This window comes from Pteronotus mesoamericanus, unplaced genomic scaffold (genome assembly GCF_021234165.1).
Source record: "Pteronotus mesoamericanus isolate MK-2021 breed Mesoamerican mustached bat unplaced genomic scaffold, CSHL_Meso_final contig_42, whole genome shotgun sequence".
Lineage (NCBI taxonomy): Eukaryota > Metazoa > Chordata > Mammalia > Chiroptera > Mormoopidae > Pteronotus > Pteronotus mesoamericanus.
Window position 1 is genome coordinate 3,159,871 of NW_026555157.1, and position 25,864 is coordinate 3,185,734.

The 25,864-nt window shown below is 40.8% G+C and overlaps 1 protein-coding gene across 1 annotated transcript in view; it reads right to left on the bottom strand.

Annotated features, from left to right (window-relative positions):
• Window positions 1–19,243, bottom strand: part of PLCXD2 (phosphatidylinositol specific phospholipase C X domain containing 2) — a 42,129-nt gene extending 22,886 nt beyond the window's left edge. The window contains exon 1 of the mRNA XM_054577326.1: window positions 18,606–19,243. Within this exon, the coding sequence (XP_054433301.1) occupies window positions 18,606–18,768 (163 nt within the window). The 5' untranslated portion in view covers window positions 18,769–19,243. The remainder of the gene's footprint in view (window positions 1–18,605) is intronic.
• Between the last annotated feature and the right edge of the window lie 6,621 nt (window positions 19,244–25,864).

The following is a 25,864-nucleotide window of genomic DNA, read 5'->3' on the forward strand; positions in this document are numbered from 1 at the left end:
CTCTTCCCTTTCAAAGGTGATTTTAATTTTGGAAAAAGCCAGAAGTCACAGGGCGCCAAACCTGGGATGAAAGGGGACTGAGTCACCTGGATGATTGATGTTTACCAAAAAACTCTGCAAAAGACATGATATGCATGAGCAGGTACGCTGTCGTGATGAAGCTGTCAATTACCAGATGCCCATAGCTGTGGCCTTCTGAATCATCTGAACAGTTTCCATGGAGCAATGTTCAAGCTTAATGCAAAATTTGATGTAGGTTCATTGCTTTACATGCTCAGTCATTTCGAATGTGACGGCCACACAGTACACATGCTCACTCAATGGAGTCTACCGCCCCCACTGACTAGTACAGTGAAGTAGTCATTGTTCATGCATGCGCATTCCAGTCCACTCTCCTTGGTTGCCAGGTTACATTGATGTTGCACAAACTGTTCTCATTACAGTAACAATGGCTGGACTTTTTGTGGACAGACCTTGTACATACATCAATAACAAGATGTATAGGCTTTTTGGGGGCATTCTAAGGAGAAAAAAGATGTCCAGAGGGACAAAAGCATAAAGCATATCTGAGCCAAACATGAGGAATAGAGTGTTTCACAACACCATGGCACAACTACAGCAGCCAGAAAATGCACTGTTCAGTTTATCTGAACGAATAGGAGACTCCTGAGTATCAGGTAGGAAATATGCTTTCATTAGCTGACTTAAGATTCATGGCCACTACGAGAGTCCAGTTGAAGCTTGACACTGACCAGAAGAGCCTTGCAGCGGTGTCGAACGCAGCATTCTAAGGCTGGTCTGTCGCTGCTGCCAGCGCTGCACAGTGTGGCTATGCTGCGGCTCAGACGCTTCAACCCTGTTCCTGCACAACCCTAAACAGGCCTGATAATGAACTTCCATAAATAATAAATGCATCGGCCTCGTGTGCTGCATGCGGCTTATTTAAAGGTAACAGGAAGATTCCCAGAAAGGGTGAACAACCCCAGGAGTGAGGCTTGCAAACTGAGCAGGTTTTTCTGCTCTTGCAATTTGATAATCTACACAAACCTCCTAGTGGCTGTGGTATCTAGAATAAGTACATGTTTAGACAACAGAATCCAGCTTAATATTCCCTTTCCTTCTCCCTGGTTGCATGAAAACAAAAAGAAAAAGGAATAGGTGATGTGTACCTCTCACTGCTCCCCCTTCCCCAGTTTTACACTATTGGGCTATTTCCCTCAATTCTCCAATAAGCTAGTAGAAGACACAGACAGAATCACCAGACTCTACACTTGCACTGACATTTAAAGGTCAAATCTCCTTGTATCGTACATAATGATATCTCCCTCCCCGCGCGTCTGGAAAGGATGGCTGTGAGGAACACTGGGGGGAGGAGGGCACCTTTGGAAGTTCACTGGGGCAAATGGACTGGTTTACTGAAAGTCTGCTGAACACTTAAGTTGAGTGAGCTTGTTTCATAAAATATATGAAGAGGAAATAAAATTAAAATCAAAGGATGAATTCATCCAGCTATTGTTTTCTACCTCTGTGTTCTTTATTGATTTTAATATGGTTAACTTCTCAGTAAAGACTACTCAAAGAACTGGATCAATGCCATAAATAGGACCCAGTTTTCAAACATTTCCTTTCTTGGAAGAGGCTTTATTTCTGACCGCTGGACCCTCAGTTACAGAGAGCAGCTGTTACCTCTGAAAGAGATGCCATCAGTGGGAAAGCCATTTGCCCTAGCTCCATTTCAATTTCCCCACCTCAAGGAAGAAATCTTTGTTGAAATCACATATTCACTACATTATTTCTTTTAAAAGTTTCTCATTTCTCTCTTCCCCCAGAGCTCCTGGAAACCTCCTTATCTAAGACCTAAGAGCATCCCAAAGATACACTGCTTCCCTCCCCAGCCTCTGCACTCAGCTCCTTCATCATGAACTTCCTGGTGAGCCCTGGTGGGGGCTTCTTTTCTGACAATGACCAGTAACGACTTCAATTTATTGACTGTTTATTATGTACCAAATGCCAGGCTGGGCACTTTACTTACGGGATCTCACTGGATAACTGCCACAATCCTGCAAGACAGTGATTACCTGAATTTTACAGATGAGGAAACTGAGGTTCAGACTGGTTTTGCAAGTACTTTAGGGTTATAAAGATTGCAAGTGGAGAAACCTAGGTCTGGCTGACCCAAATCCACACAAACCTACACTTAGGATACTACTGATTAAACAATTTCTAATAACACAGTCATCACAGAGGTTGTTTTTAGAGATAAATGCCTAAAAACACCCCAATGCTAGAAAATTGATGGTGAAAATGATTTTAAATTTTGTAAAGGCATGAAGAATTCCTATATAGGGACACATGAGGGCACTCTAACCTTCTCTCTGTTGAGAAAACTTTGTCTTGCATTTCCGCAGCCCAGAGCCTTGAATTCCAGTCTGGTTCTGCTCTGACGACTTGACTTGTACGAGCTTATACATTCATACTGGAGCTCAGTTCCTCCACTTGCAAATTTGAAGGTGAGTGAAATGAGCCTTAGGAGCTCTTCGATCTTAAGAATTGATGATTCCAACTTATTAACAGTTAGTTAAAGGAATTTACAACCCTGTTTTAATATGGATTATTAACCACTACAAAGAAGATGTTTCTTTTGTACTTATTATACCTATGCAAAAAATATGCTTGTAGATTTAACTCATCCTATTTGCAAATAGCAAGTCATTCCCCAGTGTGAGGATGTTATTTATTTATTTTTGGCTCAACTGAGAGTATTGCCAAATTGCTGGAGATCTTTCCCCGCATGCAGATTCAGGTTCTCGCCTTCTGAAGGGCAACCTTCTGGTTGGCTAGAATTGGACGTGCGTGTGGATCAAATGCATGGGCCAGTAGTTCCCTTCTTGCTTAGCATTCCTGTGACAGTCCCCTTCGCTCCAAAGGCCAGCCTTTCTGTACTTTGTGGGACAATTTTATAAATTGTGGGGACCTTAAAAAAAAACAAAACCTTCAGTCACCTAGCTTGGATGAAATTTTTCACGGGGCAGGGTTATTTTTAGATTCATTTGACAAGCTGCAGAATGGCAGGGATCCATGGGAGCTGCTGCTTAAATCCCCTCAAGGACAAGAAGGGTTTTTCCTCTTTCCTAAAAATGAAGAACTAAACCAGGAGCTCCAACAGGGGAAAGGGATAAGGGGTGAGGGGCGGGGGAATCCAAGTGGCAGTCTAAATTACACAAAATGATGGGTTTAAAGGTAATTTGTATATTATACCCAGCGGGGAAAGTGAATGAGAACATAGCCCTGGAAGACGAGTGTGCTGACGAGCTTGCACACCTGCTTTTAAAAAGCCTCGGCTGCTTTTTCTCTACAGAGGCAAAAAGATGTTTTCTCTGTTGGAGCCTGGCTGGGTGATTACCACAGAGACCACTTAAACCACTAGGCTGCTTTTGTTCTGAGTCACTAAAAAGCTTCCTAGATGTCTGGTCTTGGGGGAAAATAAGTGACTTGTTCAGTCAGAACAGGGTAGCAGGCAGTCCTTCAAACACGGCTATCCTTACGGGCGTCCAGGCATTAGAGTCCTGACATGGAAAAAAATGTCTTGGATGAGAAGAAAACTACTCTTTATTACAACCCACAAAAGGAATTAAGGTTACAGCACAACACGGGGTCAATCTTCAACTCTATAAATGTTTTTTATTTAAATGTAATTAAGTAAATTTGCCAAGAGCTAGGTTTTACAATTCTAGTATTGTTATCAGGATTTTTGTTGCAATTTGCTTCACTTTCCTCTACCTCAATTTCTTCATTTGTAAAATAGAGAAAAATAGCACTTGCACTTGCATCACTGGATTGTAAAGGTTAACTGGGTCTACATAAATCAAGTACAGCAATATCAGGCATATAGTAAGTGCTTTATTTTTTTATCCTCACCTGAGGACATTTTTTTTTCATTGCTTTTTAGAGAGGATGGGGGGAAGAGAGAGAGAGAAAGAGAAACATCGATTGGTTGCCTTTTCATAGCACCCCAACTGGGGATTGAACCCATAACCCAGGTGCATTCCCTGACTGGGAATTGAACCCACAACCTTTGCGTCTGTAAGATGATGCTCCAACTGAGACACACTGGCCAGGGGCTACTAAGTGTTTTATAAGTGCTGTATAAATAAGCTCTTCTTTTTCTGTCACAATTATTATTATTATATTTTTAAAGCCTTGGGACACCTTGAGAAGACTTTGTGATGCAGTTACAAGATTTTATCTCACCCTAGGCACTATTATTTTCTGTGTGTCCTAGTTTCTCCTAAAATTAATAGAAATGTCAGCTCTTTGGGCTTAAATTCTTTGTAGATATTTCAAGATTTCATGTCTCTCTCTTTTGCTTCCTCTCTTCTTTTTCCATAAGGTACTTATTCTGACCCAGTATACGGACACCGAGTAGAGATGACAACCACAGCTGTGTAGCGGAAAGATAGGTGAACAGACCCAGTGTCACATAAATGTGTCCCATACTGGAGGTGTGCACAGAAAGAGTACTGGAGCTGTTTCTCGCAGGGTGATTCGTAATTGACCTAGCGAAGCATGGGAAATTGGGGGATAGGGGGTTTGGTAGAGGAAAGACCATGTTTATGGACTGGAGTTATGAAAACAAACAGCGTGTTTTCTTTCAGGGTCTTCTTTGAGCCCTAAATTATCCCTGGCTCCCTATAGTCTAGGAGACAAAGCGTGAAGTGTTCAGCACCACACTGAAAACCTTTCTAAATCTGGCTGAAGTCTATCTTTCCAGTTCTTTTCCATTTCTTTCTCCTGCCACTTCTACAGTGAGCCATGCAGCCTGCTCTGTTCCCTAAAGGTGCCCATGCTTTCCCATATAGAATTTTACTCATTCGGTTCCCTTTTTCTGAAATGCCCTTCCTCCCCATATGGAAGCCCTACCCATCCTTCATAGTCCTGCTCCTGGGTGCGCTCTCAGTGCAGCTGTTTCTTAACCCCTGTCCCCTTTTCAGGTCCCTAAAACAGTTGTTGTTTGTTTGTTTTTTTTTCAATTGTGACACTGCGTTCTGTTTTCATTGGCTTTATTTGACCCATAGTATCATTCCTACAAGATTAGAAACTACTCCTTGTTAATTTTTAAAAGATTTCCTACAGGATCTATTATGATACTAGGTACATATTAGGTGAAAGAAAAGAACTGTTAATAATAATAGCTGCATATCCAGAATTTATGCTTATTTTGTGCTAGGAAATGTGGACCCTGAGAAGAAAGATTCATTTGATGTGAACCCTGAGGAAGAATTTCTCTGCTGAGATGGGCTCTCCATAGTCAACCAAGGGCCCCAATTTTATATATCATAAGAACCTAGCAGGCATTTGAGGACTGGGGCTCCTTACGGACTCTGTGTGCTGGGAAGAACCTCAGGCTGAACTCCTGGCTTTCAGCACTTTGCCCCCTTTGTTCACTCTGAGTCAAATACTGCAGGGAAACCCTGGTGTCCTCCTCTTACCATCTGAGACCTACCCTGTCCAATAAGAACAGTACAATTTGGATCCCTCATTTACATAAAACAGACCCAATTGAGAATCTGGGTAGGAGCTTTCTCTGTAACAGGCAGAGCTTTGTTACAGCTTTGTCTCATCTTTGTCTCGGTGGAACACGATTTAGCTGGTACCTGAATTCATGTCTCCCGGGCTAGAGCCCCTTTTTGCTCAAAATGCTTTTTTTTTATTACAGTCTAAAATTAATTTTGGTGTACAACAATATTCTAAGCACATTATATGTATTATTTATTTAATTCTTAAACAGCTTTGCTGTGTAATGAAGATTTTAACCTCGCCTACAGAGTTCGGGTTTTTGTCCTTGGCCCTGGGAGAGAGGTAATCTCTTAAGGGCTTGAAATGGCCTGCCTGATAAGAGAATCTTTGTTTACCAGGGTGGCTTTGGAGCCACATCAAAAAGTCTAAGGATGCAATTTATGATGGTGGCTTTAAGTCACATGGGTACAGGCTTGCCCTCTGGAGGGCTGGCTACTGAGGTTGGCCATGTGGAGCCTCAATAAAGACTCTGGACACCAAGGCTTGGGTGAGCTCCCCTGGTTAGCAGCACTTTGTGCACATTGTCAACATCAATACCAGGGAAGTAGCTCTGTCCATGAGTCCAAAGAAGAGGACAAATGGAAGCGCCATGTTTGGCACTTTGCTGGACTCTGCCCTATGTACCTTTTCACTTGGCTGATTTTAATCTCTGCCTTTCTCTGTAACAAACACTAATAGCTTTCAGTGAGTTCTGTCAATCCTTCTAGCAGATTATTGAACCTACAGATGATCTTGAGGATCCCCAAACCAGCAATTGATGTCTGAGTGAAGGTGGCTTTGTGGGTTGTGCTTCTTCTAACCTTGCATGTGGGAAGTAGATACTATAATTATCTCCATCTTCCAGATGAGAAACCTAGGGGACAGAAAGGTTCAACTTTTATTCAAGGTCACATCATTAATAAATAGGATTTGAACTTAGGTACGCTAAAACAAAGCCCACACTCTGAACTGCTTGTCTATACTGCCTCCGATGTAAATAAAAACTGAAGATAGATATAAAAGTATTAAGAACAGACATAAAAATGAGCACACATCCTTAAGTGCGGAGATGCTTAAGGTAGCTTTTGTAGAAAAATATCTTGTATTACAACTTGGGTTGTAATCTCTATGAATATTGCAATAAATTTGATATGAACAGACTGTACTTTTTCATGTTAAAATATTTCTGTGCCCTGAGCTAAGAACATATTCCTTTGCAAAGTTATATCTGAGTACTGGGACTTATGGTTTTTGAATACAGCAAAAGATTTGTTTAAAAAAATCTTTTATAGTCCTTGGGAACAATCTCATTGTCCCTTGCCTTCACTTGGATATGACCCAGTCATTTCCTGTGAGTTCCCCTGACTCCGCCAAGCAGATTTAACTGGTCTTTGCCCTGTACGCCCCTGGCATTTTGTACCCACTTCATAAACTTGGGATGCTGTGTGGTGATTATCTCCATATTTGTCACTAACACATGACTGTGAGTTTTGAGGGTGGGATCATGTCTAATTCATGCCCATATTTCTCTCTATAGTTCATACGTTTCTGGCATATGGCGGGTACTGAGTACATGCATATAGAACAAATGCAAGCATGATTACTTGAATAAAGAGCTATTTAGAGAGTTGTCTAGGATAGGTTAGCCTGGGTCTCTTGATCTTTTACCAAAATTCATTTTGGTCCATCCATCTCCTTTAAATAGGCAGAGTTTTCACTGCATCTGCTCACCACCAGCACCTGTATACCCCAGCTTCATTTATCTCCATTGACCTTCTAGCTTGAGTTATCTGGGTCAATGGAGAAGAAAGTGTCAGAAAACACAGAGGCAAAAATAAACCAGAAAGGATGACTAAAGGAGCAGCCATAATAAAATACAACACTCAACAATTTAAAAGGAAAAGACCCAGAGTAGATTTCTTACAGCTTATGCCTGCCTGAATTACCTTCTAATAACATCTCCTTGGGACCTCCCATCTCACACATCTGATTTAGGTCCTTGGGAAAAATGCAGCATCTGTAGAGAACTTGACTCTACGTTGACAATGAAGAAAGGCTGGCATCTTCATGACATATAAAATACAGCTAACACGAGTCCAAGATTCATGATTAGGGGACATTTAGTTTTCCAAATCAAAGAATAATATCCAAAGTTTAAACTTTGCCAATCCAAAGGGATAAATTTCACCTATGAGACTTGATTATGTTTCTATGGGGCATGTGGGAGAGTGCAGAGTGTTACTAATAACCATGAAACTGCTAGCAAAATCTGAGAGGGCCATGTAGCCAATTTAATTTTTAATCGGGTACCTTCTGCATTCATAATTATTCTCAATGCAACAAAGCAACTGCACAAGGCTAAACACTTGGAGGCAGAGGATGTTGATCAACTTTTTTTGTTTTTTGTTTTAAATGTGCTGAGAAGCCAAAAGGTATCCCACTGCCTGAGGACAGATGTCAGCCTGGGACTCTAGAGAGGTGGCCTGATGGACTCCCATGTGGCTGAATGAGCTAGAGAGTTGGAATAAATCAGAGGTTTTCCAGAGTGCTTTCAGACCTGGAACATTGTCAAATAAAGTATCTATATGTAAAAACAAATACAATCAGTGCTTCTCTGGTTTAAGGCATATTGGGACAGTCTCCACTCCTGACTGTGTGTGTCCTGGGGACATCTAGGAGACACTAAGCCTCCCTAGCACTCTGCAGGGCACCAAGGGAATTCCAGTGCCCTAGATAATCTCCAAATCAGCCCAACTGCCTATGGTTTATGAGTTAAAGCGTTTTCAATTCTGTGTATGGAAGGCATTTTAAAGCCCTCTACATATGCATGGGTATCTATTTTCCTTTGAAAGACTTTCTCTGCTGCAAATATTCAAGAGACCCCAATCCCCACCCCAAATAAGGTTCTGTACAGGTAATTCATTAATAAGAAATTCTTCCTCTATTTCGCTAATTAGTACCCTCTGCCTCGGAACAGATGGCACCACCTTTGGTAAAGTAGTGCCTCATAAAGGGCACTCGGTCATCCCCTGAGGGGTTTTCTCTGTCCTCCAATATATGAGATAATCATATTTTCTTTAACAACCTTTCAGTTTTTAACACACACACAAAAATATGAAGGTGTAGGGAGAAACAGGATAATGTTTAGGGTAGATAGGAGAAAAAGTTAAATATTCTACTACAAAAATATTCTGCTTTTATTCAGCCTCTTGGTGTAACCCTGGATATCAGTTTGTGAAATAAATGGTATTTGATGATGTGGTAACGCAAGTGGAAGTTTCCATTTCATGGGACGGGGGGTGTGTTGTAGTGCAGACAACTAACCACAGCTCACCCTCAAGCCGCCACTATCGCAGGGAAGTAGTTAAACAAGCAATGATAGAATACACGCAGAACGAGCAGAACACTAGAGGAGCTTCGGAGGGTTATTTATCTAGGAATAAAAGTTCAAGACAGAGTTGAGAAAGAAGTAAAATTTTAGTTGGAATCTAAAAAAAATATAAAAGTAAAAACACTAATTTAAAACTCAAATATCTTATACTGAATATAATAGTAGTCATGAGTGAGGGTAAGGGGGGGAGTTGGCAAATTGTGAAATGTAAGATTTAACTCTGAAATCATGCCCACTGGGTGTTGGCTACATCCTTCTTCAATCCTGGAATGTCCCAAAGGTACCTCAAACTCAGCGTAACTGTCCCAAACTAAGTGCATTTTCTTCCCTGCACCTCCTGTATCCCCATTTCTGGCCCTCCTCCCAGTTACCCGACAGTTTTGCCTTCTCTTATACCCTCCAATTAATCACCAAGTCCTGTTGATATTTCTTCCTATATATCTCCTTTGCCTGTCCCTTTTCCTTCATTCACATTGTCATCCCTCCTTCTCTGGTCAGCATCACCTCCCACCTGGATGACTTGATCAGCAACCAAAATGGTTTCCCTGGTTACAGTACCTCCCCATTCCAGTGCATTTCGTAAACTGTTGCCAGAGTGATCTTTCCAAAACACAAAGTTGACTTGTTCTGTCGTTTACCTCCTTAACACCTTTCCCATGCCTATTAAGAAAGCTAAGTCAGCTTAACACGGCTTATTAGACTTCTTCGTGTCTTGCCACTCTCCTTGCAACCTAGGGCACACTGCAATGAACTATTTCTGTTTGGTACATGGGCCATTCTCTCTCCTGAAGGTCTTTGCTCAAGAACAAGCTCACTCTTATTCCTTTTGTCCTGGGGCTAATTCCTGTGTATCCTTCAGATGGCAGTTTATTCACCACCTCCTCCAGGAGATCTTCCTGAACTCCCATTCCATCTTTTTAGGATGTCCCTGCTACATGCCCCTTCCAGCAGTAACCGCTACCTCTCCAATCATCCCAAGTAGCAGGTTGTGTTATAACTGCTTGAGTAAATGTCCATTTCTTCAACTTGACTGTAAGCTCTTTGAAGGCAGGAACTACGCCTGTATTTATCGTCACTGAATCATCAGTGCCTAGGAGAGGGTCTGCCATATGAAAGAGATCAACATACAGGAATTAAATAGAATGAAATAAATAATAAATTTCTCACGTTACCCCTCAGCATCCATAAAAACTGAGGAGTCATTTTGTTTCTCTTCAGCTTTATGCAGTTATTTCAGGGCTTTTTATCCATTCCCGAGCAAGATTTTCAATAGTTGCTTTTTGCTTTGCTTTGAGATAAGTTTAACATTTAATCTTGGCATGATACATAAGGCTCATTAGCCTACTTTCCCAGCCTCATCTCCATTCCTTTTTTGAAATGAAATCTATGCTTGGGTTTTCTCAAGGTCACCCTAACCTCTCTCTCCTTGGTACTGCTACATTGTCACACTCATCTCTCAACCTGCAATACCTGGGTATTTACTACTTGCTTTTTGTGACTCAACACAAGAACCATCTCCTCTCAGAAGCCTAATCTACCAAGGCTTCCTCCTTCTACCAGTAACAGAATTGGGTATTGGTTTTCTCAGTGTTGTAGTCCCCTATGTATTCTCCATAGTGTTTGAATTTTGGTTTTCTTCTCTTATAAAAATCTTAAGTTCCAAAAGGTAAAGAGAAGAATCTTATTCATCTGCATATTCACCTCATTTAATACAGTACCTGGTACAAAAGGCACTCAATATCCTTTGAATAAATGATTTTCCTTTAAACGAATACATTTAAAATATATAGGGGGAGAGAAGGGGACAGGTCATCAAGGAACATGTATAAAGGACCCATGGACAAAGCCAAAGGGGAGTAGGATTGAGGGTGGGAGGTAGACTTGGGTGGGGAGGAGGAAAATGGTGTCAGGAAAATGGAGACAACTCTACTTGAACAACAATAAAAAAAAATTAAAAAATAAAATATATAGACAATGAGGACCAAAAGAAACAAAAGGAATAAGGAAGCACTAATAATTTTTTTTAACCAAATTGACACCAAGTGCTCATATAATTCTTATAATGACCCATATGGGCACATCCTGCCAGGATAGTACCCTAAACTCAAACCCAGCGAGGAAAGCAGGATACTGTCTTCATCTTTATCTGTGTAGTATTTTTTCCATATGCTTTCAATTGTACTTTAGGAATATTGCTTTCAGTATATAAGACTTCAAATCATCCATGTTCATAAAATATTCATCGCAGTCTGACAGAGTCTAGAAATTTTTCAGTTCTACCATTACCACAGACTGAGTCTGCACAGCAAGACATTTGCATTACAGGGTATAAATGCTTCCTATTTTTTTTTTTTTAGTTTGATTTTGTCAGGCTTGTATAGAGAAAATATATTGACAGAATATTATCTGAAAAGATATAACAGCTTACAACCAATAATTCTAGAATCATCAGAAATTTTTAAAAAACTTGTGGTTCTCTTAGAAAATGTCAGCTTCTTAGCAGACAATCAAAGGCAGACTGCTAGTGTTTTGTAGATAACACAACTAGACATCTCCCTTAGAGCAGTGCAGGCCTCTGTGGCCAAACCCATTTTATGTCGGAGCAACTAGAGATCTACGAGTGGAATCCTCCTGGGTATTGGGTACTTCATGGATATTATAGCAACATAATCCAAATTCCTATAGATGTGAAAAAGTGGAAGGATCCTGCTCAACCATGTGTGTAGATATTTAAACAGATTTAGTTATAATTTTCCTCCACCTATATTTAATGTTTGATGTGTATTCAGATTATTTTCACATACACAAACGCACCCACCTATTACATTGTCTATAAATAATCCTTATCCCAGCAGCCTGGTTTGAAACTCTAATTAGGGTTAGTTGGCGTTTGCACTCTTCCCGGAGGCAAAGTTACGGGACGCTAAAGCATTTATTTCACTAACATTGCCTCTAGTGTGCCTATTCTAATAAGCTCTAGGGGCTGAGGGGAGACATGGAGCCAATCTCTTCCACGAAGTGAAGGTCAGGTCAGACCACATGCTAGAAACAGAAATCTCAGCTTCAGAAGCACATCTGAAACAGCAGCATGCTGTGGGTGGGTGTGTTTTGTAGGATCTTTATAAACGGTATACTATAACAGGCATTAGAATTGGCGTTCTCTTCAGGATGAGGCTAAGGTTGTGGCTCAGTGTGTGTGCATGCACGTGTGTTGGGTGTCATGCATATGTTGGGGGAGATCATGAAGCTATTCTGATGGCTGGGGAAGGAGGTATAAAATCTGTGTAAAGATGTGTTCAAAGGAAAGCATCTTGTAATGTTTCTCCTCTTGAGAGGGGAACAAAATGACTGGGTTAGGAGGGCAAATGACAGAGAAAGGAGGAGAGCAGAAGAAAAGTTAACAATATGGTCCTGCCACAGAGGGTTGAAATTTTCCCAAAGGTTTTGTATGCCTGGAGATGACAAACTTTGACAGCTGAACTTGAAATGGGATGACAGAGTAAGTAGCTAAAGATTTTCTGGCTTTCTTGATCAGCTGCCCTCATATTACATTTAAGACTCCCTTGGTACTTATGCCTTGGACAACCTTCCACACATTCTTCCCTTAACTCTAAGTCTCCTTGAGGGGATGACATTCAAACCAGCCAATCTGATCAGACAGAGAACTCTGAGCCACACGGTTTAATTAGAAGGTCAGCTCCTTAACTTGATTGTAAATTACCTGAGGTTATGGACTGCATCTTACACCTCTTTTTTGTTGACCATTCCAGGTACAGGCTTTCAATAAAAGAATGTTGTGATTAATGTTAAAAAAACCCCTCAGGTTATATAATAACAATTATTCTGTTATTATATAGTGCTCACTTTGTGACAGAAGCTGTTTCTAAGTGTGCTATATTAATTTAATTAATTTTCACAGTGACCAAATGACATAACGCTATTATTATCTTTGTTTTACAGAGGATACTGGGGGCACAGAGAGGTTAAGTAACTTGCCCAAGGTCACAGAGTCATGAAGGGCTGAGTCAGGGTTCAAATCCAGAGTGCGGCTCTAGCATTAGTGTTTTTAACTGACAAGTGATTCAGTTTCTTAACAGACATATGCGATTCCTGAATTCCTTGTAGCTTTTGTATTACTGGAGGTGGGAATGGGGAAATCTAGGGAAGTGATGAGCCTTCTTAGGAGGGAAATCTACTAATGAGAACAACAAAGTCATAGCCTCTTTTTATTTCTTACCTAGACCACCCAGAGGAAAAAAAGAAAAAGGAAGACAACAAAAGAGACTATTCCTACTAAAGAAACCATTTTGGTCCCAGAAGACTTATTTTCTCTTTTTCTTTTTCTTCACTGGGTCAGCTCTGGGAGATTCAGCTTGGTCCCTGGTTTCCTACAGCCTCAGATCCAGGAATAGGATGGGTTTGTTTCAGAGCCATGGATCATGTTATCCTCAAAGTGAAGCCAACCTGAACTTCTTGTTCCATAGTGTGTTTTACACACTTCTGAGTCCCCAAATCTCTTTCAGATGCACCAGACCAGATCCAACTTCCAGAAGCAGAATTTGAGTAATGATCCTTTCATCCTGCCCCTATAGTGGGAAGTGAATGCGGGACCACAGGAAAACAGCTAGAGAAATCACCAGTGGCCAGAGGCAGAACTGCATAGGAAAGATAGGATTTCAGGAAGGGATGATCATCAGCAAGATGAGAACAGAGGAGCACCTGGGAACTGGAGAGCAGCGAAGAGCATCTGAGCAAGGGTTCACATTGGAAAGGGAGCGGCCCAGCTACAGGCCAGGTCAGTGGGAGGAAGGTGAAGACAGGGACAAGAAATGAGAGCAGGCTGGGGCTGCAGCCAGACAGGAAACACGAGACGCTCACATTTGACAAAGGATGAAGGAAAGCAGAAATGATGTAGGGCGAAAGAATTGTTCCTAGGATAGAAATTACACAAGAGTTCCACTTCTGACTTCCATCCACTTCACTCTGCCTCGGAATTCTCATTTCTAAAGGGGCTCAGTGATAAGCCCTATCATGAAGTACACAAATATTATGCAAAAATAACAAGAAATGGATTGGAAAATGTTCAGTTTGCTTCACATAACTATTTATACGAGGTAAACTTATTCAATCTGTTCAGTTTAGCTTTGATTGCAATTGAAAATGATGGTGGCTGCAAGCTGTTTTTCCAACATTTTTATTCTCTGGTTTCCATGTATTAAAGTATTTACTCAACAGTCACCAATGACCAAGCTGCTACCCTGTACTGGGATTTAGGATTATAAAGAGAAATAAAGCATATTCTCTATTTGCAAGTTGTTCACAGAAGATGTGGAAGACATCCCTTAAAAATAACAAAGAGCCATGAAGTGCTATGATAAAGATATTAACAAAGCATTACTGAGGGGTAGGAGAGGGAGGCCTCCAGCCATTGCCCAAATATACCCCCATCCCTTTGCTTAATTAGTTTACTTTAACTGGAAAGCCCCCTTCACAACGCTGATCCTCAAGCCACATCCCGTGAAATGTTGATCATTCTTCAAATCCGAGGTCGAATGGCTTTAACATTTGAAATTAATCTTTCCATTCTCTGTGCTTCTATAACACTTTATTTGTATTTCTGTTTACCCTAATTAGTTTTTAAAAACAATATGTATAGTGAAGGGGGGAGGGGGGGGAGAGAGAGAGAGAGAGAGAGAGAGTGTGTGTGTGTGTGTGTGTGTGTGTGTGTGTGTGTGTCATTAGGTTATAAGCTTCTTTGATAGCAGGGAGGCCTAATGCATCTTTGGGTCTCCCACAGGCCTGAGCCTGGAGGCTTCTTAAATTGTACTTAAGGCCTGTTCATTCAGAACAACTAATCTACAGTCCATTTTAGGTTGCTAAAGTGAGACTACACTGCTTCATTCTGGCAACTGTGAGTCCTTGTTAGCACATGCCAATACTAATTGCTTGTTTTGAGGAGGCATAAAAGAAATGGCCCTTTGACCTAAAATAACCCAATCATTCTTCCCATCTCTTTCTACATGTGGACAAAGAAGGCAAAAAACAGACTGATGACAATGACAACAACAACAACAACAACAACAACAAAAACCCCTCAAATTAATTAAAGAATTTTCAATTTGAAAAACACTTTATATTTCATTTAATTCAACACTTTAATTACAAATGAGGAAATTAAGTCCCAAGAGATTTAGATACCTTCTTTGATATCACACAGACAGAATCATCAATATCAAATTTTGAGAGTCTTATTAAGTTCAAGGCTCTTTCTAATACAAAATAGTTTATCTTTAATAAAAAGAAGAGGAAAAGCATGCTTAAAAAAATAGCACTGAATATACAGAGAAATTCACTGAAAAGCTATGTGCATGATAGGAAAAAAAGCCCCTACCAGTTAATTTGTGCATTAAGAATATCATGCTTTCACTAACATTAGCAAAAATGTTTGTAGAGTTTGAAGCTTTAATTTAAAAATCTGCTGCAATTTCCAGTCCTTTACTCTTAGGGTCTCTAATAGTTCTATGCAGTTGGCCATGAAACATGTTTGGGTGATACTGGTCATTAACAGGTGTCCTTAGCTGTTGTGGAAGTAAAACTAATACATCAAGGCTTTGCGGAGAGGTGCATACTCACACATTCTCTCCCATCACGATGTAGGCAAACGCAGCAGATGTACTCAAATCTGACATAGTTTATACTGGACCCAGGTTTGCTATTACTTCCAGAACGTCTGCCCCTTCCCTGTCCGTTCCCATGTCACTGCTTCCCCAGCCCCATCCTGACAGACCTGACACTATCTTACAGATGCCCTGGGTTGCACATGCGAGCATATACTTGTGCACAAAATAGGTTTAAGCACTAAAATTAAAACTTACTGGGTTCAAATTCTAAAATTTGATTTAGTGTTCCAATTGTAAACAAGGAAATATATATGACTATACAGGGGCCGGCAAAATAGGTTTACAGTTATAAGACAAATAAAGAATATCATAATAATACAAAAATAAACTGTTTCACACACTCACAACTGTAAATCTACTTTTTTGAAGATATGTAATATATACTCATGTATATCTATCCATCTATCTCTTCACAGTGATATTTAACCACTCAGATAAAAACCACTTAGTTTTGGGGAGAAGGGGAGGTAGAAGAGGATATAGGAGGAATAAATGGTGATGGAATGAGACTTGACGCTGAGTGGTAAAACACACAATACAATATACAAATGATGAAAAATAGACTTGTACACCTCAAGCTATATAATTTTATTAACCAATGTCACCCCGATAAATTCAATAAAAATGTAAGAAAAGAGAGCACTTAGTTAAAACAAATTATTTAATTTGCTGTAGAGGATAGTCTCTGAAAACTGGTTTTCAATTAGAGACTACTCCCCCTTACCCATACACCGCTGTTCTGTATTTCCCAAGGTCCCCTTAAGGGCACAAGGACAGTGTGTGGGTTTTGGAGCTACATGGAGGCTTAAATATTAGTTCTGCTATTTACTATTTGAGAACATTATTTAACCTCACTGAACAATAATTTCCTTATTTCCAAAATGAGGATATTAATACCTGTCTTGGAGATATAAGGATTTGAGCTAATGTATGCCAGTGAGTGCTGCGTGGTTGTGCTCAGTAAATAATAGCTATAATACAGGTGAAGAGGAGGGGGAAGAAGAAGAGAGGAAGGGGTAGGAAGACAGTAGCCTCTCCTACGTGAAACCTGTATTTCTTAGCAAGGCTTGGCAGAACTTAACTGCTGGCATTTAGCCAGGGAATATTACGCTTGAGGTAAGGGAAAGGAAACTACTGATGGGGCAGGGGTGTGACAGGGTTGGCTAGCACTTCATATGTAAGTTTCCCGTCCTGAGTTTATATATACATATACTTCCACTGCTGGGAAAAGGGCATTTACAGCAATGAATTCAGCGTCTCTTGAAAAGTAAACGCCTTTTTTTTCCTCTTTTTTTTCTTAGAAAGACCAGACTTTAATAAGCAGAGTGAACAAATTCCTGTGTCCTACCTGGTGGTTAATCATTGAATTTCCAGTTACAGCACCAGGTCCTGGCTGTTGGCAACCCCTAGCAATTCTAGTTATTGTGAGATACCCTATAGATTGCAGAGCAAATGTCTGGCTCCTTTCTAGAGTCCTGGCCAAGCCACAGCCACAGCTGCTGCTGTGGTCTGAACTGTCCAAAGTACAACAGGAAGGAGGAAGTCCCAACCTACTTTGGACATGCCCTGAATGACAGAGCCATTTAGGGCCTGCCTAAGATGCCATTCTGTTTGCAAGCACACAGTACCTACCTGCCATATCATTTGACAAAACAATCCATCAGAATGCCTGATGACAAATGACATGTTCAAAGAGGCCTGTGCATCATTCCAGTGATGACTCCACAGGAATCAATTAAACAAGCAAAAGACCTGTTCTAAGCATGGTCATCTGGCATTTCCCAAGGAGCTGTAGTCAATGGCTGATAAAGCACAAGTGGTCATAACTATAAAGATTTAGCAGCCCTCTTTTGTTCAAAAGCAGCAAGACCTTATGAGGACAATGAGCCTGGAAGACCTCCAAAATTAGAGGTAAGAAAAAGGCTGCATCTGAAGCCAGCACTGCTCTTCCTCATGCATAAGGGGTTGCATGAGGTCATCTTTTAGCCACTACAAAGGCAGACTGTTTGCAGGAATGCTCCGAGTTTGTCTGGTAGTCTAGGGGAGAAGTCAGTTGTTATGTTTCCAGGTGAGAGGAAGGATTGGCAGTAGTCCATCCTCTGCTTCTAGGAGTGCTTTCCAAGTACCAGCATCTAGGATTTTGTCCAGCACACGAGGCCAAGATCACTGTAGTCCAAATGTCCTTCCCTAGAAACCATGTTTTTACTAGCTTTTGAGTGGATGGAAGAGGACCATTTAACAAATCTAATGAGAATGATGTCAAGCTGTAAAACCTCCAGGAGAGAGAAGGTAGCTGGAGCAGAAATGCTTTTCAAGGTTGCGGTTCAAGACCAGCCAGGCAGACACCTGTATATATAGAAAAAGCTTCAAACACCATCACCTCATCACACCTAATGACTGCCTGTGACAAGCACTTGCATTCTCTATTTCTGGCTTTTCTAACAACAAAAACTGGGGTTTTATACTCAGTCCTGGTTCGGAACATATTCTTTAATGCTGATCTGGTTTTTTTTTCCCCTTCAATATGCAAGGTCAGATAAGTTAGAACTGAAATACTTTTCAGTTTTAATTTTGATCCAGGTCTAAAATTGTTAATGACTTTATATTCCTTACCCTTTATCTGTAAGTGATTTAAGTTAATGCACCGCTCACATACCCTGGCCCCAACATTAAGAGTAATATTCTTAGAATAAGGCTATTAAGTAAAAAACAAACAAAAACAAAAAGACACAAACAATAAAAGAAAAATGGTGCTTCCGTTCTCCTGAGTCCCCCTTTCCAACCATGCAGTGTACTTAAATCTCTTTACAGCGGCTGCTCCGGTGTTAAATAAAGTTTTTGGTTTGGAAATAAAAAGAGGTTTAGTTCAGGTCACTGACAGTTATTTTCTCAGCACAATAGAAAAGCAACCCGACCCATTAACAACACTATAATGGCAGAAGCAAAGACAGTGGGAACAAGTAGGAATAGAAGAATACCTGGGATTGCCAGATGGGAAAGGGGGACGTTGTGGAGGTGAGGGGGCAGTGAGGCCATCCAGTCAGCATTGCAGACCTCCGATGATGTCTTTGTCCCGCTGGGGTTGGGGGAACAGATGCTCCCCATCCTGAGTTTCCTTCTTACCTTCCTAACTGCTAGCATCCCTCTCTGTCAGTCAACAAACTGCCCAGGCTCAGTCCAGTGCCACTCACTCAGTGATCATCATTGCCCGGGCTCTCTAGACATTTCAGGGCCTCCTTCTGTCACGCCGGTCTTGCCAAAAGGCCTTTCTGCCTGGGAAGACTGGGAAAATAGGTGGTTTTCTGTCCCCTTCAGAACCCGCAGTCCCCACCCTCTCCGGCCGGCCGCCGTTCCGCTCCCTTAAGCTGCTCAGTCCCAGCTCCGTTAAACTTCTTACGTTCCCCTCTGGAGCTCGGAGAAGGTAGGCCCTAGAGATAAATCTTACAGTACTGAACGTCCAAAGACCAGCCACGCCCAGAGCCACTCTTAAGACAGGTGCCTACACAGCATATAGACAAGCCGGTGGGTCTATACACACGTGAGGGCCGGGGCGCGCCATCATCAGTCTGATTTAGGCTTCTAGGTATGTCACTGGGCTGGCACGTAAGCTGGGCCTGCCTCCTATCCTTCCTCTGGCTTCTCCGCACACACTTCCCCTGACCCGTGCTTCCTGAAGGCGCCCAGAAGTGTAACCCGCGGCTCTCGGACTGCCGGCAGCCCCGCCCCTCACTGCCGGGCAGATTTGCCGGGCTAGGAGGCCCGTGATTGGCCACTGGCGGGGCGCGCTCCGATTGGCCCGCGCCCTCTGCCAGCGGCTCCCGCCCCTCCCCTTCACTGCCCGAGTCCCCTCCCTCCGTTACTCCTGCCTCGCTGAACGCCGACGGACGCCGCCGCGGGACTGCAGGCAGGAAAACGCGCAGCCTGGAAAACGCGCAGCCTGGAAAACGCGCAGCCTGGAAAACGCGCAGCCTGGAAAACGCGCAGCCTGGCAGGAGTTGGAGCTCAGACAGATCTTCTTTCCTCAGGCTTTCGTGCAACTCACACTAGATGTTAAACGTGACCATAAATGTTTGTTTGGCCTCCACACGCGCGCAAATACACACACGCAATGACAATTACACAGAAAGTATTACTTTTACAATAAACCACAATGGCAACAGAGATACAAGAGGTGAAGAGGCTGAGAAAGGTGCTATATTTTATAGTTGGATGACAACGTCAAGAATGGTTTGTGTTTCAACAATTATATAATTAAGATTCACCTACACACCACTTGTCCCCATTTTACAGGAGGAAATAGTGATACTTTACATTTGCATTGCCCTGCTTTTTTTTTTAAACTTCTTCCAAATTCTTTGGCCCATTTGCTCTTCACAGTAGGCCCATGAGGCAGAGACGGTTGCTGGTATGATCTCTTTTTCAAAGATGAAATGGAAATCTGGGGACATTCAGGGAGCAGTTCATGTGGTAGCACTGTTTTGAAATCCCATTTTGGAATGAGGCTTGTAGGCGCTCAAACTTATTTCCCCGCTTTTTGCAAAGTTCCGTACTCCTTCAAATGGTACTTTTTTAAGGTGGTAAACTATAGGATATCTCATGATGTGAGAGTTTTGTAGGCTGAAAATCGTAAGAACATCTTGGGAAACTGGCAAATCACAAAGACTCTCTGCCTTGAGGGTCCTGGAGGGCTTCAGGCCACGCTACTCTCCGTGACTCAGCAGAGCCTTGCAGGAGGAAGAAACAGCAGCTTTTGCTGAGAGGAGACTGAAGGTTCACAAAGAGATCTGTGAGTCAGCTGACATTTAATCACCAAGTGTCCCCACCTCATCTCCAAGGTAATTTCACACCAGGCCCCAGACACCTTTCCATAGGAATAACTGCCCATTGCTCCCTTTGGACATCCTTATTAAAATTTCCTCTTCCAGGCTATTCTTAACATTCATATAAGCCTGCTTTTAAGCCTTTTGAGCTGCATGCTATTGCCAACAGCGCCCCCCTCCCTTTTCTGGATGAGTATCCCTTGGTTAATAAAAAGTGTACACTATTCATAATTTATCTTCTGATGCTTGAAGGGTACTTCTACAGAATGCTCTTTTTTAAAGAATATCACAGGATATTGGGAGTATGCCATTTAGTTGTTTGAGTCAACCTAATTTTTTCCACCCTGGAAAATTACTCTGAAGAAATACCCCAAGATTTACCTTTGAAACTTTCTGGGCTTCCTTTGAACTTAAATTTTTAAATTCCCAAACACAAAACTTTATGGAAGCTGCCCAAGGCAAAGAAAATATGTTCTTTAAGTGCTCCTATGGAATGTCAATTTCAATGCTTTTTTTTTTCTTCCTTGTTTTTCAGCTTTTAATGGAAGGAGTGAGCACATGAAGAAAGTATTAAACTTTAGATTAGAAACAGGACTGCATGAGAACTTGAAAACAGGAGGAATGGAACCATTTCAAAATAAGAAGATCTGTGTCCCTGGCAGCTTTTTCAATAAAAACTACTTTATTTGCCCAAGAAAACAGTTATACTCTCTCCATATATTCTTGTATCAGTCCTAGAAGAAATCTTTTGAATGGAATCACAGAATCTAGCACAGTACATGACATATAGCAGGTGCTCAGTAACTATTTGTTAGAAGGAGGGAGATGCTTGGTAAACAGGCTCTTCTGGGTTCCAGGTAGTACATTGGAACAGTTCTTTTCAAACCTGAAGTGCAAATCAATCAAATCAGTTGTGACTGAATTGGTTTGAGATGGGCACAAGAATCTGCATTTCTAGCAAGCTTCTGGCCTTGCTAGATGCTGCTGCTGCTGGTTCAGACCACACTTTGAGTACAAGACCTTAGAAAGCAGGCTCATGGTTGAAAGTTTGGACTCTCTATTGCTTTTTCTCTCTCTTTTCCAAGGTTTTATAATTTCTTATGTCACTTTTATAATTTAAAAAAATTTGCATTAAAAATTCTAGCAAAGAATCTCTAAGTATTAGGAAATAATTTTTCTCTTATAAAATGTAATAGAAACTAAATTATCAGTGGGATTTTTATACTGTGTCACAGATATTTAGAGAATAAATAATTCTAAAATAAAAATCAAAATTTAGAATTTGATAGTTAATATTTTCTTACATTCTGTATTATGAATTTACCAAAGGAAGAGGCTACTAAACTAAGTATTGAAATCTTAAAAGAAAATCACTTATAATTACTAGTTACACCCGAATGGAGTGTGTATTATTTAAAAAACATTCTGATAGGTGTTAGAAATAGAAGAAAGGTTAAATAAAAGTTGGTATTTAATGAACCTCAGGTAATATATAATCCAGAAAAGAGCCAAATATGTGAATTACAAATTGTAATGGGAAGCTGAGTGAAGGAATAATAGAAGTGCATGTGAAGGCCAATAAAGAGACATACATTTTGGTGGGGGAAGGGCCAAGAATGCATTATTGGAGGAGCTGGCATTCAAGCAAGGTCTGGAAAACTTTCTGCAAATGGAAAATGAGTGCAGGATTCTGGAGTGGGAAAGAGATTTGTAGCTGAGAAAACATAAGCAAAGCTATGACAATCAATAGCAGATGTGAAAGACAGCACATGGAATAAGTGGGAATATAACTCATTTATTCTCATTGAACCTTCATAGGAGCCCAGTGAGTCAGGTACTATTCCTATCATCATTTTACAAAGGACACAGAAGCGCAGAGTCTCCATAACTCTGCCCAGGATTCTACTACTAGTTGGTGGCAGAGATAGGACTACAAATCTCTTGATCACTGTGCCAGTGGCTTTCCGTTATATGTTATATAGTATTATTGTAAACCTGGTAAGGTGGTTTGTGGCCAAAAAATATAAAGAGTTTAGATTTTTTTTTCTATAGACAAAAATGGGTCATTGTAGATTTTGTAGAAGGGGAATAAAATGATTTACATTGTACTTCAGGAAGATAACTCTAACATGCTGAAGAATGGCTGGAGAAATACTGTCTTTCAGGTAAATCATTGAAACAAGTTTTTCAAGCAAGAGAGAAGTGAGAAAGCCTGCAGAAGGTCTGACACACAGAAACTAAATGCATGGCCTTTCTCAAATGGGGAGTGTGCCTCCTCATCCTCCCTTCTCATCTCCAGGGACCTATAATTCTATAGCCTCGGTGGACAGCCTAACTGCCTCTGAAATTATTTTTCATCGCTTGAAAGTCTCATCAATTTGGTCATTCATTTTGTTATATAGAACCCAACATGTTTATATGAATACATCTACAAATTTTGTTTCCTTTTCTGGAATTTTTTCTCCTTTATTTGATCAAGGGCCTCACTGAATTGTTAAAGAGTTTACTGGAGGCTTTGCTGTCTCTTGGAGGCTACATTATATTTTGAAAATGTCTAGGATGGCTCATTTTCTTTGGAATCCTGTCATAAATGAATAGTGATGGCCCCAGAGTAAGCATCTAAACAACTTGCCATTTGGTCATGTCTGGTTGGCAGGGCAAGAAGACCTCGATTTTACCTGATTGAAGGAAACCTAAAAGCCTCAGAGGAAATATATTGACTTAATGAGACTGTGGCTGGGACTGTTTCTGGCCCCCACATCTAATAATACCCTGTACTGCCTGACCACCCAGTCTCTGTGCTAGAGGGGAACAAAAAAGACCTCAAAGACAATCAGAACCTAGGCACGTCTGGTCCAGGGACATTGCGTAGAAGTGAGTGTGGTTATATGATGCTTGAAGTTCCACAGTGATGTGTCATTCACATTTTTTTTTTCCTTGCTAGAGGGTGAAGGGATGGTAAGGGACTGAAATTAGGAGCCAGGTTAATTAAAATCAGGCTGGAATATAAGGCCACTTTGTTTTGTGGCTCATATCAGCAGAGTTTATTTATCGCATCATCCCCAATCTCATTTCTCCAATTCAAGTAAAAAAAACTCTGTGATAAGGATCAGAGTAGAATGAAGAAATGTTGCCAACATGGGTGGTGCTGGGGCATGATGACAGCGGCAGTAATTACCTCCAGGAAGAGTGACATCATTGCAACAACTTGGACATTCAGGAAGCTCCAAGGAAAGGGAGATGGGGAAGCACGCTGACTCTTGCTTCAGACATTCTTCAGACATTCCTGACATCAAGGCAGAGTCAGGAGCCGAGAATTCAGTTATTGTTTTGAATAGAGCTACAGTCAAAGGATTGTGACCATTCGCTGATTATTCTCAGGATAGTGTCTTTGAGAAACTGCAAGAGAGCAGCAGCAGCTTAAGCAGGAGTCACCCGTAGGGGTATCACCTCATGCCCACCTGGTCTCTATGGCCCATAACTAGATTCTGTAGGGAGACAAGTAAACGGCGGCAGTAACTGGCCATGAAACCGTTTCTCCCAGATTTGAAAGCTTGATGTTTAGGAAGGTCTTAAGAGTCTCCCTACCTTTTATATTTATTGTGCATCAATTTTTTTCTGGTATATTTTAAGAAAAAATTTCCTTTAACAACAACATAATGTTACTATAATACTTTTGAGAGGAACGAATAATGACTGATGACTATAAAGTTAGTTTAATGTCCATTTACAGTCATGTGCCACTTAATGACCATATAGTCTTGAGACAGGCAATTTTGTTGTTTTGTGAACATCACAGAATGCTCTTATACAAAGATAGATGGGTTAGCCTACTAGACACGTAAGCTACATGCTATAGTCTATTGCTTCCAGGCTACAAACCTGTGCAGCTTGTGACTGTACTGAATACTGAAGGCAGTTGTAACACAATGGTAAGTATTTGTATAGTTGAGCATAGTGAAGTTGCAGTAAAAAAAAAAAAGATAAAAATATTACACCTGTATAGGGCACTTACCATGAGTGGAGCTTGCAGGACTGGAAGTTGCTCTGAGTGAGTCAGTGAATGAGTGCTGAGTGAATATGAAGGTTAGGAAGATTACTGTACGCTGCTGTAGACTTTATTAACACTTTACATTTAGGCTACACCAAATTTCTAAAACAATGCACGATTAAATCAATCAATCACCAGACAAAAAGATGCAATCAGAGACATGATAAACATATATATGAGGCTGCTGCTGACATAACAGCACACTGTTTTACAGCAAACATTTTTTTCTTTAACTAAAAAGAGCACCCTATTGTAGAATATCAATAAAAAGTATAATATAGTAAATACATAAATCAATAACAGTCATTTATTACCTTTATTGTTATGTGCTGTACATAATTGCACGTGCAATACTTCTATATGACTGGCAGCACAGTTGGTTTGTTACACCAGCACCACCACAGACACATGAGTAAGGCAGTTGTACTATGATGTTATGACGGCTATCATGTCACTAGGTGGTAGGGATTTTCCAACTCCATTATAATCTTACAGGACTACCATCCCTCAGATATGTGGTCTGTCATTGACCTAAATGTCATTATGCCTCACAGGACTGTATTCCTTTTACCACACAACATGTCTGTACCCTCTTCCATTCCCTCTACCCATCCACCCCTATAGCCAAATTAAGCAATTGAGAGAATATAAAGACCTTAAAGCTTTTATTTTCCAGCCAGTTAGCTGGTTACTTACAAAGTACCTGATTTAATATGTTATGGAGCCACCTTCTGGTACTAAAGGCACACTTCATGCACATGGTAAATTTCCTTTCAATTTAGTCATCCTAAACCTCTCCACATCACCAGCACCAGGGGGAACAATTGGGAGTTCATGCAAAAATACAGTTTCTACCGAATAAGATCCTCTGAGGGTGACATCCTTTTTCCTTCCTTTTAAATAAGTTCCCCAGATAACTTTTATATCCCAAATCCTTTAGATCAAGACTTTAAAATGTCAAACAATTTCTCTTAAATAAAACAAACAGGCAAACAAACAAACAATTAAAATAGGTAGAATGGCAGAATAATCAATTTTTATCCACATTGTATATAATTTTATGTAGTCAGAGAAGAATATCTTGGCTCAAATGGCAGGAAAATCAACTGTTCTCCCTACTAATCCCATACTAAGTTTCCTGGAATTATGAGAATGACATCAGTTATTAGGGAAACTTATGCGTACTAGTGTATATATTAGTGACCACTTGACCAACGTCACAATCAGAATGCCCTCTGTACATTTGTTATTTATTTACCAAATTTAATCTTAAAATACATTCTTTTTAATGACCTGACTTTGCATTTAGGGTTGCTGATGTCAGTTGGAAATAGCATGCTATCTCACCTCACCAAAGGGGTGAATA